At 45.8% G+C, this 13,067-nt stretch overlaps 1 protein-coding gene across 3 annotated transcripts in view; it reads right to left on the bottom strand.

Annotated features, from left to right (window-relative positions):
* The window catches only part of NSD1 (nuclear receptor binding SET domain protein 1), a 67,081-nt gene that overhangs the window by 15,236 nt on the left and 38,778 nt on the right, over positions 1 to 13,067 (bottom strand). For all 3 annotated transcript variants that reach the window (XM_064161878.1, XM_064161880.1, XM_064161879.1), the window contains exons 11-21: positions 12,353 to 12,484; positions 11,810 to 11,933; positions 11,113 to 11,313; positions 9,622 to 9,801; positions 9,148 to 9,304; positions 8,645 to 8,850; positions 8,004 to 8,116; positions 5,221 to 5,490; positions 2,600 to 2,716; positions 829 to 970; positions 316 to 422 (exon numbers count right to left, since the gene is read on the bottom strand). In XM_064161878.1, coding sequence (XP_064017948.1) covers positions 316 to 422; positions 829 to 970; positions 2,600 to 2,716; positions 5,221 to 5,490; positions 8,004 to 8,116; positions 8,645 to 8,850; positions 9,148 to 9,304; positions 9,622 to 9,801; positions 11,113 to 11,313; positions 11,810 to 11,933; positions 12,353 to 12,484 — 1,749 coding nt within the window. The remainder of the gene's footprint in view (positions 1 to 315; positions 423 to 828; positions 971 to 2,599; positions 2,717 to 5,220; positions 5,491 to 8,003; positions 8,117 to 8,644; positions 8,851 to 9,147; positions 9,305 to 9,621; positions 9,802 to 11,112; positions 11,314 to 11,809; positions 11,934 to 12,352; positions 12,485 to 13,067) is intronic.

Here is a 13,067-nt window from a genome sequence, read left to right on the forward strand (position 1 = left end):
GTTTCCCCTCTGAAGTGATGGAAATCGTCATAGCAGTAAAGCAGAAAATTCGGTGGGGAAATTTAAAAAAAAAAAATCCTTCATTTACTCTCTTGCTGTAAAATACAAATTCCTGTCATTATTTATAAAAATTCTAATAATTCTCACTGAATATCTACATTTTCAGAATGTAAACTTGGATATTCAACTCACTTCAAGCAGTGTTTTTACAGCCACAGAGTCCAGGTTACCCTTCCTGAGATCTCTGCAACAAATGATGCACATCTATGCAACGAGGTGATCAGGAAGAATAAAAGCTTAAAGGTGGTATCATACCTTTGGCCGTACTCCTAGGAAGCCACTGCAATTTGGGGCACCACATTTACAAACGGTCTTTCCATTTCCCAAACACTCCAGATTGTAGTTGAAAGTGAGCTCAGTCCCTGACACAGAAGCAGATCAAAACCAAGGAATTTGTAATGAGTTATGGTTGTACTGCTGAAGTAAAAGCACTTTTGAAACACAACACAAATGACTGTCACAACTACACCAGGATACCAGTAATCAATCTCCCTACAGATCTGTGTGCATTGAGAAGTCACACTCCTACCACATGCTACAGCCAAAATGGGTATCTGAGCCCATGGTGTGGCATTTTTAGTTCCATTTCCTGACTCTTCAAACTGGAACTAGGAACCTCCATTTATATCATGGATGTGTTTAATTATGTCAGTGCTGCTGTTAAGCCTCACGACTGCCTAAGTGAAAACAAAAATAAAGTATCTTCCCAGGGAGCTGCAAACCCTGCCCTTACAGAAACACACCGGCAGGTCCAGAGGAGCTGCTTACCGGCTTTGATGTTTACGATGGCGAAGAGCCCGACCCGTGTGTCACCATTCACACACCACTTCTGAGTCTCACAGTTTGGCTGGCAGCAGTGGTTCATGAACCGAGCGTAATTGCCCTTTGGCCCAGCATCGATGATCCGGTCCTGGAAGTGCAAATACAAACCAAAACACCCAACCATGACAAAACAAAACCAAGACAAAACAAAACCAAGACAAAACCGCCTTTAATTAATTGTCATTTCCTCCTCGAGTCATCACAGCATGGGTACCACTGTGCCAGGAAACCACGAGCAGAAGTGAAAAGTATGACGGAGGCATCTGATGACACTTGCAAAGCACCTGAGTTTGTGAATGTGTTTTAACCAGGTGTTAGGGCCAGATGTGGCTGTGCTGCCTGGACAATTGACAGACACCAGTTTCCACAGACTGATGTCTCTGTCTGGGGCCGACAGATCATACAGTGAACAGTGTGGAAGACACCCAATAAAACCACTTACATCACACCAACTTATAGGTATGGCTTCCAGGACCTGCTGAAGGGTCTGTGAATTTGATTTCATCCCTCTCTACTAAGATCAGCAAGACCTAGGATCTGAACTTAAATGAGGGTCTCTCATTGTAGCTCATTATTGTACATGTTAGGACTGATGCCTTCCAGTTCTGGACTCTCCAGAATCCAGCTGCTGACAAGGGTCCTCAGGTTAGTCTCATCACCATCTTCTTCCAAGACACACAGGCTCCTGAACAGCCATGAAAGTACTCCTGCCATTTTCTGGCAAGTCAGCCCACCCTACAGTGTCAGCATTGGGTTAAGTGTTCCACCAGCAGGCTTCCAAGGCAGCCCTTGTGGTTCCAGACCCCAACTTCTGCTTAAAACCAAAAGACCAGTTCCCACATCTTGTTCATCAATGCTTAAAAGGAAAACAGGAAAAGCGTGTCATGTGTGAGGTGCACTTCTGTATGCTGCCATTTGCTAGTTAGATGGCTGCTGAGAGGGAAGGGCAGCTCCAACTGAGATTTAACTTTCCAATTATGAAGGGAGACACTAACACTTGGTTTTGGTCCCTGCTCCCATTCACCAACCAGGCAAGCAAAAAGGGTAGGGTCAGTGGGAATTTCCAGCAAAAGGGAAGACACAGAAAATACATTGTTATCCTGTCCCATACTTGACAACTCCCTCCCATGCCGGCTGTAATGGTGTTCTAACCTTCCCAAAGTTGAGTGACAAAGTGTGGAAGGCACCTGACAAAACTATTTACCTCATACCAATAATTTGGCCTCCAGGACCCACTGAGGCGTTTGTGGGTTTAAACCCATCCCTCTCTACTAAGGTCAGCAAGACCTGGGATATGAACTTAAATGAGGGTCTCTCACCGTGCCTGATAATCGTACGCCTGAGGAGAGATGCCTTCCAGTTCTGGACTATTCAGAATCCAGCTGCTGACAAGGGTCTCTGAGGTTACAACATTCACCCCATTACACTGAAGTGGGAATCCACAATACTCAAACAATTATACTCAAGACAATTGCCTCACCTCTCCTGAACAAACCCCAATGGTTACTTCAGACTTTGCTTCTAATCCTAATACTCAGCCTCAGACTTCTGTACTGCATCTTAAATCCACTCTCTTATCTCTCTGTTTAGTGGATGTGCAGACCAGCTCATCAGCAACTCTTTAGTTTTTATCTGCTGGAGAAAACCACTGTCATACCTTCCTTGTGACCCTTTTACTCATGTCTAGCATGATGTCAAAATAATTCCTTCCACATACCTTATCCAGTGTCAACATGTAGAAATTGGTGATGTCATGCTCCTGAGCATAGCGGATTCGGGCTCGGCATTCCTCTTCATCAATTAACTCCCCAACATACTCATTAACAAATTCACCCTGTCAGAGAACAAAAAAACCAAACTGGTAAGTCAAGATGAATTCCCTCTAGGATGGAGGGACATCCACCTTTGTGCTAAAACTTAGTTCCCATTTCCTTCATGGAACCCTTTAAAAAAATATCTTCCTCAGTGCTTTGCATCAATTTGAACAATGCCCTTCACTAAGAGCCCTGAACCATACACCTGTTTCACACACTCAGCAAGTAACTTTAAATTAAAGCAACAACGGTCATCAGATTACTCTCTGTGCTACAGAAAGAACTAATGCTCAGGGACAGCAAAAAGTAAATCGCAGGAACAGCTCTTTGCTACAAAGGTCAAAGCACTGCCTAACTGCTGTCCACTGGAAATGATTGCCTTTCAGAGACCAACAGCACTGAGCAGCATGATGCATGTAGGGCACCTGCTCCTGCAGGGAATCCATGGACTTCCCCTGCAGTGAAGCACTGCAGAGATCATACTTTGTCCCTCAGAGAGAATCCCAGCTTTGCTCCACTACACCTAATAGGTGCTTTTATTCAACAACTGAGTTCTGCTGTTTCCAGTCTGTCTGCTGAAACTGAAATGCATAGAATGAGAGATCCTTTAACAGCAGACAGCAAAGCCTAGACAAGATCGACACATTCTTCCTTCTGCTATCAAGTCTTCCCCCCCCCCCCCCGTAGTGTCCTGTTTTGAGCTGGGACAGAAGGTATTTCACCCCAAGGGTGTAAATAAACACACTCGTACAGTACTGAATGTTAAACAGAACTACTACTTACAAAAGTAGACGAAATACAAAAGGTACCAAGGCAGAAGCACATAGGTACATTCAGAATCAACCCTGGCCTAGCCCCACACGGCTCCCAGCTAAGCCTCCAACTAGGCTGTAGCTAGGCCTCAACCGAGTCCAAGCCAGCCAAGCTGCTCTCTTGTCAACACTAGGCCCAGTAGGTCTTTACTAGACCTCACTGCCCCTCAAAGGTAGACCCAGATCAGGCCTTAGCTACGCAGCAAGAAACAGCTTTCCAGGCAGGCTGTACTCCCACACAAACCAAAGCGACAGCAGCAACTGCACAGAGTAGAGAGGTGAAAGAGAGCTGACGGGACAGTCTGCTCCTTATATAGGGAGATAATGGGAAAAGGGAATAGAATAACAAATTACAACATCCTGTGCCTCCCTCTTCAGACTACCTAGTCTCTGTATAACCACAGAGATAAAAAAATCCTCCAGTTAGCCCTCAACCTACAGCACACAGCACATTGTCCCTATTCCTTCTTCAGACATTCTCCTGCCCTGCTAATCGGCCTGTTTCATTTCACCTTTCTTTAGCTTTGGGGCTCTCTTTAACATTCTTCCTTCCTCAGCACAGATGTGTCTCCACAGAACTGGATTTAAAAAAAAAAAAAAAAAAAAAAAAAGGTGTTTTAACTGGTTTCAGTAATAATAACAGCCTTCTCCAAGATACTATTTTTTTATAGCCAAGTCTTGGTTTTAGCCTCTGATATGAGATTCTCATGCTGGAAAAGCCTGGCTACTCAAAAATGAGAAAGTGTAATCACATTTCCCCATCTGGATATTCTGAGCATGATTTTCAAGCCAGTGATCTGGTGTACTTATGAAGTCCCATCATCCACATAAGCAGACCAATAATCAATCATCTCTCTTACTCTGTGGGACATCCAAATGAAAACCACTTTTTTAGTTAGGCCGAGCCCAAACACTCTTGGTCAGGACTGAAAAAGTTAAGTTCATCCATTTCTTTCCTAAAGAGCATTCTATGGCAAGAAGCCTTCTGTGCTGGTTTGAGGCTATTTTTTTTACTGAGAGAAATTAAATCCTTAGCTGTGAGAAGAAAGAAAAAAACAACAGTAATCTAGATCCCTCAGTTTTTCTGCTGAGAAATGCAACTAGTCAAAATATAGATAAGATGGTCACTTCTCACACACTTCTTAGCTCTCACTTCTGGCCGTGCCTTCTTTCTGGCAGTCTGGTCTCTGTGGCTGATTCTGCCTTTAACTCTCTAATCCACCTAACCCCTTTTTCCTCTAACCTCCTTGTCATGTTTTGGGTTTTTTTTTTTTGACATCTCACCTCAGATCTCCAGATTTATCACGTGAGATGTATGTGGGTTGATCTGGTTATTTCTGAAGGGAGGAAAAGAGGAAGGGGGAAGGGGGTTTGGATGGGGAGCCCTCCTGGGGACTTTGACTGTTTCTGGGAAGGGTATTGTGTTTCTGTGATACTTTTCATTTGTATGTAACTGTATTTGTCTATATATACACCTGCATATTGTGCTAAGCTGTAAATATAGCTTCATTCTTAATTTCCATCTTGGCTGAGTCTAGTATGAGTGATTTCATAGGAACTGGATGGGGCATGTAACACCAAGACCATCACAACTTCAAATTACCTAAGTCTGTAATTTTTCAAATCTACTGAACCTTACACTGAGCAAAAGAGAAGTGACAAGAGATTAAAAAAATAAATCAACAAGTCCCATGCAGAAACAGAGTATCTACCTTTCTGATGTCTGTTTTGGCTTGCAAGCCCCAGCCTCGCGCCAGCGTGCGGAAAATCTGTACCTCAGGGTACTGCCGCTTGGAGAAGCACTGGTTCTGGCAGCGCTCCCCAGCAGGGCACACCAAGGGGTGGCATTCATAGAGCAACATGCGATTGATGCATTCCGAGTCCAGACCGCAGGGGTTTTCATCTGTTGGTTTGCAGTTGCAGCGTGGTATCTCGGACAGGTCCGCAGTGAAGATCTGCACCTTGCCCACTGGCCGGTTCACCTTGAATGCACACGGAGGATGTTAGCTCTTAAGAACAGGTTACCCCCACAGTCACTTCTATACTCAACCCCTGCCTATGAGCTGACAAGCTGCAGTGCACATTAGTCACAGTGAGAGGCAGGACACAGGCACACGTGTACTTCTGGGCACGCTATTTCAAGAGGTATATGATTAGAGGGAAGAACTAGAGAGGATACAGGTCCTCCATTAGCATCACCTGGTGCGATGTGTGGTCTGTGATCCCAGACAGATTGGGGAGAGGTTGTCAAATGTCCCACTCCCATCATCACTGTGCCTACATTCAGTTCAGGTGGCCCAGCAATCTCACTGGGTGCACACCATACCTGTGACCAACATTCAACCATTTTATGCATTAAAGAAGCACCTTCTTGGTCTCAAGTGTCAGTCCCTTTTCCTTACAGCCCTGGTCTTTTAATTTGTTACCTTCAAGATGGTTTGTGCTCTCAGCTGTTGCTACGAGAACCAGGCGGGCATGCCCCTGACAGAGTACAGAGGGCTTACCTACACACCAGGCCACAAGCAGTTAGCTCCCTACCCAACTGTCCTGCAGGTGGAAATGAAAGAAAAACCAGACAAGGCTGGGGTTGGAAGGCCCAAAGAGGAGCTCAGAGTTAAGCCAAGGAGCTCTCTAAAATCCGCTCCAGAGGGAAGCAGAGCGCAGCACCAGGTGGAGAAGCGACTGGCGTGTCTGTGGCATGAGCAGGGTCCTTTGGGTTTGGTTAAAGGCAGCGAACGCTGAAAGGTAGGCAACAGAGAGTCAGGACTTTTGAAAGAGACACTGAAGAAAAGCTCCTTGCTGTTATTTCCCTAGGCGAGCAGTACCATCAGCTCCCTTTCCTCTCGCACAAAACAAGAAGGGGATCATTCAGTAAAACTATTCCAGTTCCACACAATTTGTTTAGTCCCACCCACTGAGCAAAGCTTCCAGGCTGGCAGCCTGCCTGAGGCTGGCCTAGCCCTAATCCTCCTCCTCTGTTTAAAAGCAAACTCTGTAGAAACCCCTGATTCATCTCTTTGACACAATCTCCCATTCCTCCTAGTTCTGCCTCCCACTTCCAACCTTCCTTATCGCTCCGCTGCTTCCCATCTCTTGCTCAAACTGTTCATTCATCACCTCATTAACAGTGACACACAGGATTAGGACTATTGCCCAAGGGGGCAGACAGAGGTGCCCTGGTGGGGGTGCAGTTGATAGCTCTGGTAGTATCACCTCAAGCGACCACGATATTCATGCCTACAAGCATGCCCAGAAGGCCTGCCCTAAAGCCCCAGGACACTGCTGGTACACAACCAATTCCAAAACAGGTTATTGCTGAAACCAGGCACAACCCTCACATGATAAAGGATCCCAAGTGTATTTTACAGCATCCTCTTGTGTTGGTGCTCCTTGATGTAGACTCTTGAAATGCTGATCTCCTCAGGACAGGGCAGATGTGGACAGTCAGACTCTGCCTTTTAACCCTGAAGCTTTCTGCAGTCCACCATATGCCCCTGCAAACTGTTTCACTTTCACAAAGACAAAGAGCTTGCACTCAGATCCAGAAGCGGAGCCATGGATAATGACCATAGTTATTAAAATTTATATTAAAATGTTTTTTTAGAGGCTCCAAACTGCTTCTCAACTTCCTGCATTCTGTGACCACACAGAGGCTTAAAATACCTATGAGAAACTACTTCATCAAAGCTGCCTGGCCCTACCACTGCCACAGCATTCAGCTGTGCTCTTTACACTGTACAGTAACTGTAGGGTAATACCCGCCTGCTTAGAAATCCTTGCTAGAACCATATTGTGCCAGCAATCAGTTAAGTTTTCATAGTTTGCCACATAGAGAAGGGAAGAAACAGTCAATGCAAACATCCCTGAGTTTCTATCCAGTCTGGACACACATCTGAAGCACATGCATCAGCATGGCTCCAGCTCTCAAGTCACCTCCATCCTTTAGGACTTCTGTAGCTGCTCCAATTCTATCACAGAACAGCCCTAAACATTAAGGGTTCCCCAAACTCGGCAAAATGCCTGATATTTCAGCCTGAACACCTGCTTTAATATTTTTGCTCAGTCACCAATTGATACAGAAAGATGTATAGAACAGCTGAGATGAAACAAGAAACAGTGGGGGCTACCACCCTCCACACAGCTCTGCTGCACTACATCCTGACTATCTTCACTTGCACACCACCCTGCCCAAAGACCTTAAGGTCGAGAGACACTTTTTTCAGACCATACAACTGACATGGAACAGCACAGATAAGTTCAGATCTGTTCCAGTAAAACAGAGTATCTCTGCTACTGGTCTCCAGCTTTCATACAGCTCTGCACATACATGGATCCTTTCAATGGAGGATGACAAGAAGATGCCCAGAGGCCCAAAACAACCTTGAAATGTAGCCAGACACCCAAACAGTAGAAATGTTTCTGATTACATGTAAATCACCTGCACCAACAACTCAAGACTTCTCTTCCACCTCTTACCACCTTCACCTGCCCTCACCTTGATGTGTTTGTAGGGAGGAGGTTTCTTGTCATTCTTCTTGTCTTCCTGTAGCTGTCTCAGCTCTTTCTGTGCCTTCAATTCTTCAAATCTTACTGCAGCTTCCTGAAGAGCTAAGTGAGAGAACAAGGAGTTCAAACAGAGCTGAACTGCCAGCATCCACCCAATGCTCACAGCTCAAGCAAACCTCCCTGGCCATGAATGCCATAGGCAGAGGTTCACTGAAGAGAGGTGAAGAAAAGGCCAGTGCACTAGGGCAGTTACAAGTCACAACAAGGGATCTGTCTGTGGGTGAGATGAAGCATTCAAGCTGTCAGCTAACTCCGCCTCCTTTTGGGCAGAGTGATCAGGCAGCTGCATGCACAGCTCTCAAGTGCACTTTTATACATAAATAAAGACTGTGGATATAGGGAAATTGACAAAACAGCAGCTCACTTGGATATGAGAGCTGTAGAAGCATTCAAGAGCAAAACCAACACATGCTCTTGAGGGCACAAGATGATAGATAAGCAGCAGCTCTGTCTACAAATTTCATTTCACTTTAGCTACAGGGTGACATTTTTCTGTTATAAGAATGCCACTTCTCCAAATGGTTATGAAGAGAAAAAGAAGATGCATCTCCCTGGACAAAGGCAAGTTACCTTTCTTATATATGCCATCCACACCCTTTCCCATCTTGTCTTTGCTGCTGACATCGCCTTCCATGTAAGGGAATACACGGGCCTGGTGGGTCCACAGGTAATCCTTGGAGCCAAAGAACAGCACAGGGAACTCGCCAATGTCATGTTTCATTTTCTGGATGTTGACAGGAATTGTCCTAGGATGGCAAATCTCAGCTGGCCACCACCTGCAACATGGGGAAGCAGAGATGAAATCTTTGGCTTCCTTATTTCTGACCACCTCAAGATGTATGCTACTGCATGATGATGGGGGAAAAATGTGTGTGAGGGCTACCAGCATGGCTGGTGGGAAGACAAGAAGTCTCTGAAGGAGAAAAGCATGCATTTGAACAGCTATTGCATGCATGCAAAATAGCCAGAGGCTGCTGCACTATACCCTGCAGAGGGGAGCAGCTTCTCACCCCAACCACCATGAGCACTGCATGAAGAAAGGATGGGGACAAATCTGTTCTACCTTCACCTACCTGTAGCGCCCAACTTTCACCCAGACTACTTCCTTGTAGTGTGGCTTTTTGCCTGCCTTGCAATCATTACAATACCAGCTTCCCTCTGGCATCTCAATGTTTAGACACTCACGGTGAAATGCAGCCGGGCACGACTCACAGCATAAAAGGCTGCCCCCTGCAAAGAAGAGGAATTCATCAGCCACTGTGCAGAAGCCTTGGACTCCACACTTTCAGACAGGCAAGAGCTGAGAAAAGGGCAAGACACTCTTCTGTGAACTCTTCTCAACAGTTACACCCAACTCATGCTGCAAAAGGAACCCTTCTAAGAAAAAGTCCTGGTCATAGGTCGGACTTAAATGGGGCTGGACAAGAAGGCAATCTGTTCTCTCCAGTTCTCATTGGCTTATCTGGGACAGGCAAAGTTTCTGCCTGCTCTAATAACTTCTTGTCAGGGCACTCCCTGGTGACAGGGACCCAGTTAAACCATCTCACCTTCCGAGCAGACGAAGCACCAGCTGACGTTGACGTGCTCATGGTTGCGGCAGCCCCTCCGTGCAGTGAAGTGATTGGGGCAGATGATGCTGTTGGAGGCGAGGACCACAGAGCCAGCAGCAAGGCAGAAGTCATTGGAGTGGTAGGCAACCGGGCACCGCACGCAGCGCATCAAGCGACCTGGCACCAGAAGGTATCAGGAACAGAGTGAACCCCTACTGGAGGATGACTTCTTGTTTCCAGACAACACCAGCCCTCTATTGATAGCCAAGCTCAGAACTAGTAACCATAGGTGATCTTTGGAAAATGAAACTGGCCTTTATTTTATGGAAACCACCCATAGAATACTTGATAGGTCTCTAATAAATTATTTTATATATATATATATATGTGTATATTAAAAAAATAAATACAGTTAATATATGAGATTTGTATATCAATTTCAAAATTTGAATTATTTAGAAGCAAAAAACCTCCAGCGTGCAGTGCAGGAACAGTTCAAGAGTTCACAGACTGGGACTGCTTCCTATCATATAAAAGTAATTAGCAAATTGTCTCAGACAGTAATTACAGAGGGGATGCTCATAATGAAACCAATCCATGTAGTTTCTGAAGACATCAGCACTTGCCTCTCTGTTTTATCAGATTACCCAGAAATTCCAGAAGGGAGAACTCAGAATTGCCTACAGGCCTCACTTATCCAAGGTTTTTGACAGCCTGCTTTCAGCTCCCTGCAGGAGACTATAAATAGAGGTGGTGGAAGGAAAGGGGTAAATCTGACCACTGTGAAGCAGCAGCTGGAGAGACACAATACAACCATTCAGTGGGGAAGTGGACAAGTTTAACACAGACCCAGAGAATAAAAATAGAGCTGGTCTTATTGCCACTTGTTTTAAGATATCAAGGCTTTCAAGAAAGGCAGCTTTAGAAGCAAATATACAAGGCAATCACACAAAAGTCTGAAGTTTAATCCTGTGAGATAAAGGTCAAGGTATGGCTGCAAACAGCTGAAACAAATATTTGCCTTAGACACTTAGCCCAAGGGTGCCACTACTACAAGATAAGAATTTGCACTATTAAAAAGGAACATCGTTGTTTTTACTATGCTGTCCTCTATGCCATTGCCTTAATAGTGCTGCTAAACAGGCACCATCTGCAGCACTGGCACAGTCAAAAGCAGGTAGGAGAAGCATGAGAGTTCCCATACAGCTCCAGAGACTTATTCAGAAATCCAAAGAGGCAGGTGGCATCGCCAGACGTGCAGGCATCTACAGACAGACAAGAACACTTGAGCTGCCACGTCTAACCATCAGGAGTGCTGATGAGCAACTACCTTGCATACCGAGGCCACCCCTTCCACTCCAGAGAAGTTATTTGTGAAGCAAGCACTATGGCAAGGACAGAGTATCAACATAAAAAAACTCAGAGGACAGGAAATAAAGAAAATGCTTCTACCTGCACACCCTAGACTACCCGAGGTGGTTTTGGTACCTTTAGAGGCAGAGATGTTTGCTGGGTTAGCAGCATGACAAGTCATGCAGATGTGCAGGGAGCATCGGAAGCCCTTGTTCTGCATGACTGTGGGTGGGTACTTCAGTATGCACGCTTCGTGGTAATACTTCCCACAGAGGGGCAGCAAGCACCGTTTCACATCTTCCCCGCAGGTCTTGCACACAAAGCAGGTATGGACCCCTGGAGCAAGAGCAGCAGATGGAACATCAGTCACACAGAAGGGCTAAATGAAGTCCTGACCCTTTCACCGGGCTGTGTATTAGCACAGCACACCTCCTCAACCTGCAGTACCATCCCAAAGCTCTCTGCAGCAGGCTGGTTTTGCTTGCAGCTGCAAGAAAACCCGAGATTGAAAAGAAATATTATTGTGGTTGTGATTTCAGGCCAAGGAAAAAAATTGACAACCTCACTAAGACATTCTCGAACCCCTTTCTAGTCTGCTCTGCTCATCCTTCCACCACCAGCCCTCTTTCCATAGGCTCAGGTAGAATTTCCCCTTATTTTTCCCAACAGATCCTGGATATTCATTCGTAACCCCACACGCCTGAATCAACAGTAAAAAACACCAAACAGAGGACTGAGATTTATTTAGCAGCCCCACTGTAGGCACATCACTCCAGCGAAGAAGCACCGGGTAAGCACGCACCCTGCTCCGCACTCACAAAAGCTTCCATACCTGTGGAACACTCATTGCAGATGAATTTGCCCTTTGGCATCTCAGAGAGCCCAAGGCACTGCAGGTGGAAAGCACCACAGCACTGAGACTCACACAGCAGCAACTCCCCTGGCTTCTCGCAGATCTGAAGGGAAAACAGCACAACTTCAGCTCTGAGCAACCTCCTTCCCCAGCGCATCCCAGACAGCAGCAACCCACGTGCTGGCCAGGACTGGTAAGACTTCTGGGGAAAAACACTACATTCTCCGAGTGTCAGTTAATTCAGGTGGCTTGTGCATGGCCACTGCCATTTGCCATCCAGTCCTTGCCACCATGCATCAGCTAAAAAGAATCTTGTGCTGGTCACGTCACCCCAACATCTGTGAACTTCAGCAGGGGAGGCAATCTCAGAGGAGAGGCTCAGTAGAGGGCACAAAAATCTTGTTAAATCTACAATAAGCACCTTGAGGCTACCTGGGCTAATCTGGGGCACTCATGTGTCCCAGAATCTATGGAAAACACTTCACAGTGGTGAAGTTTCAGAGATTTCTTCAAGGACTTTACCTGGCACACGTTCTCCTTAAGAGCTGCTCCTCCTCCACGCTCCCCCTGCATCTTTTTAGATGAAGGCACTCCGTGGTCGTTCTCTGACCCCTCTTCAGGGCTTACAGCAGTCCCATGAACCAGTGCCTCCCCCTTAAAACAGAAATCCAGAGTCAGGGTTGTCAACAGTTTCTGTCCTGACCTGGAAACTGCCAAGTCAGCTGTGGAGCACATAACAAGTTTGGCAGTTGGGTCTGCAAGTGCTACCCACCCTGGAGACAGCATCCCCCACATAGTTTCACCAAAACACAGCAATACATTTTAGTTTACTAGATTGTTTAAAAATTTACATTCAAAGCAATCATTTTCCTGTGCATAACCCCTCTGAGGAAGGAACCATGACTCAGGAAGAAAAGATGTTCTCCTCCTCAGAAACTAATCAGGTAGACTCGAACAGTCTGAAGCATCCTGCATGCTGATGTCTGCTTGCACTGGAAATGGGAATGAGAAACTTCAACTGATTTACTGTTGTCATCCAGTAAATGGAATAGAGCTTTCCCCAGACTTGTCCATGTCCTAGACTATGCAAAATACAGGCACATAGGTCCTCAGGCCTGTGTTAGCATGAACAAGCTCATCAACTGCACAGCAAACAGTGCAATAGAGCATTTACACTACGGCATCCATCCAAGTATCACAGCCTTGACTATAGCATCTACTGATGGAAGAGCATCCT

Source organism: Pogoniulus pusillus, chromosome 22 (genome assembly GCF_015220805.1).
Source record: "Pogoniulus pusillus isolate bPogPus1 chromosome 22, bPogPus1.pri, whole genome shotgun sequence".
Classification (NCBI taxonomy): domain Eukaryota; kingdom Metazoa; phylum Chordata; class Aves; order Piciformes; family Lybiidae; genus Pogoniulus; species Pogoniulus pusillus.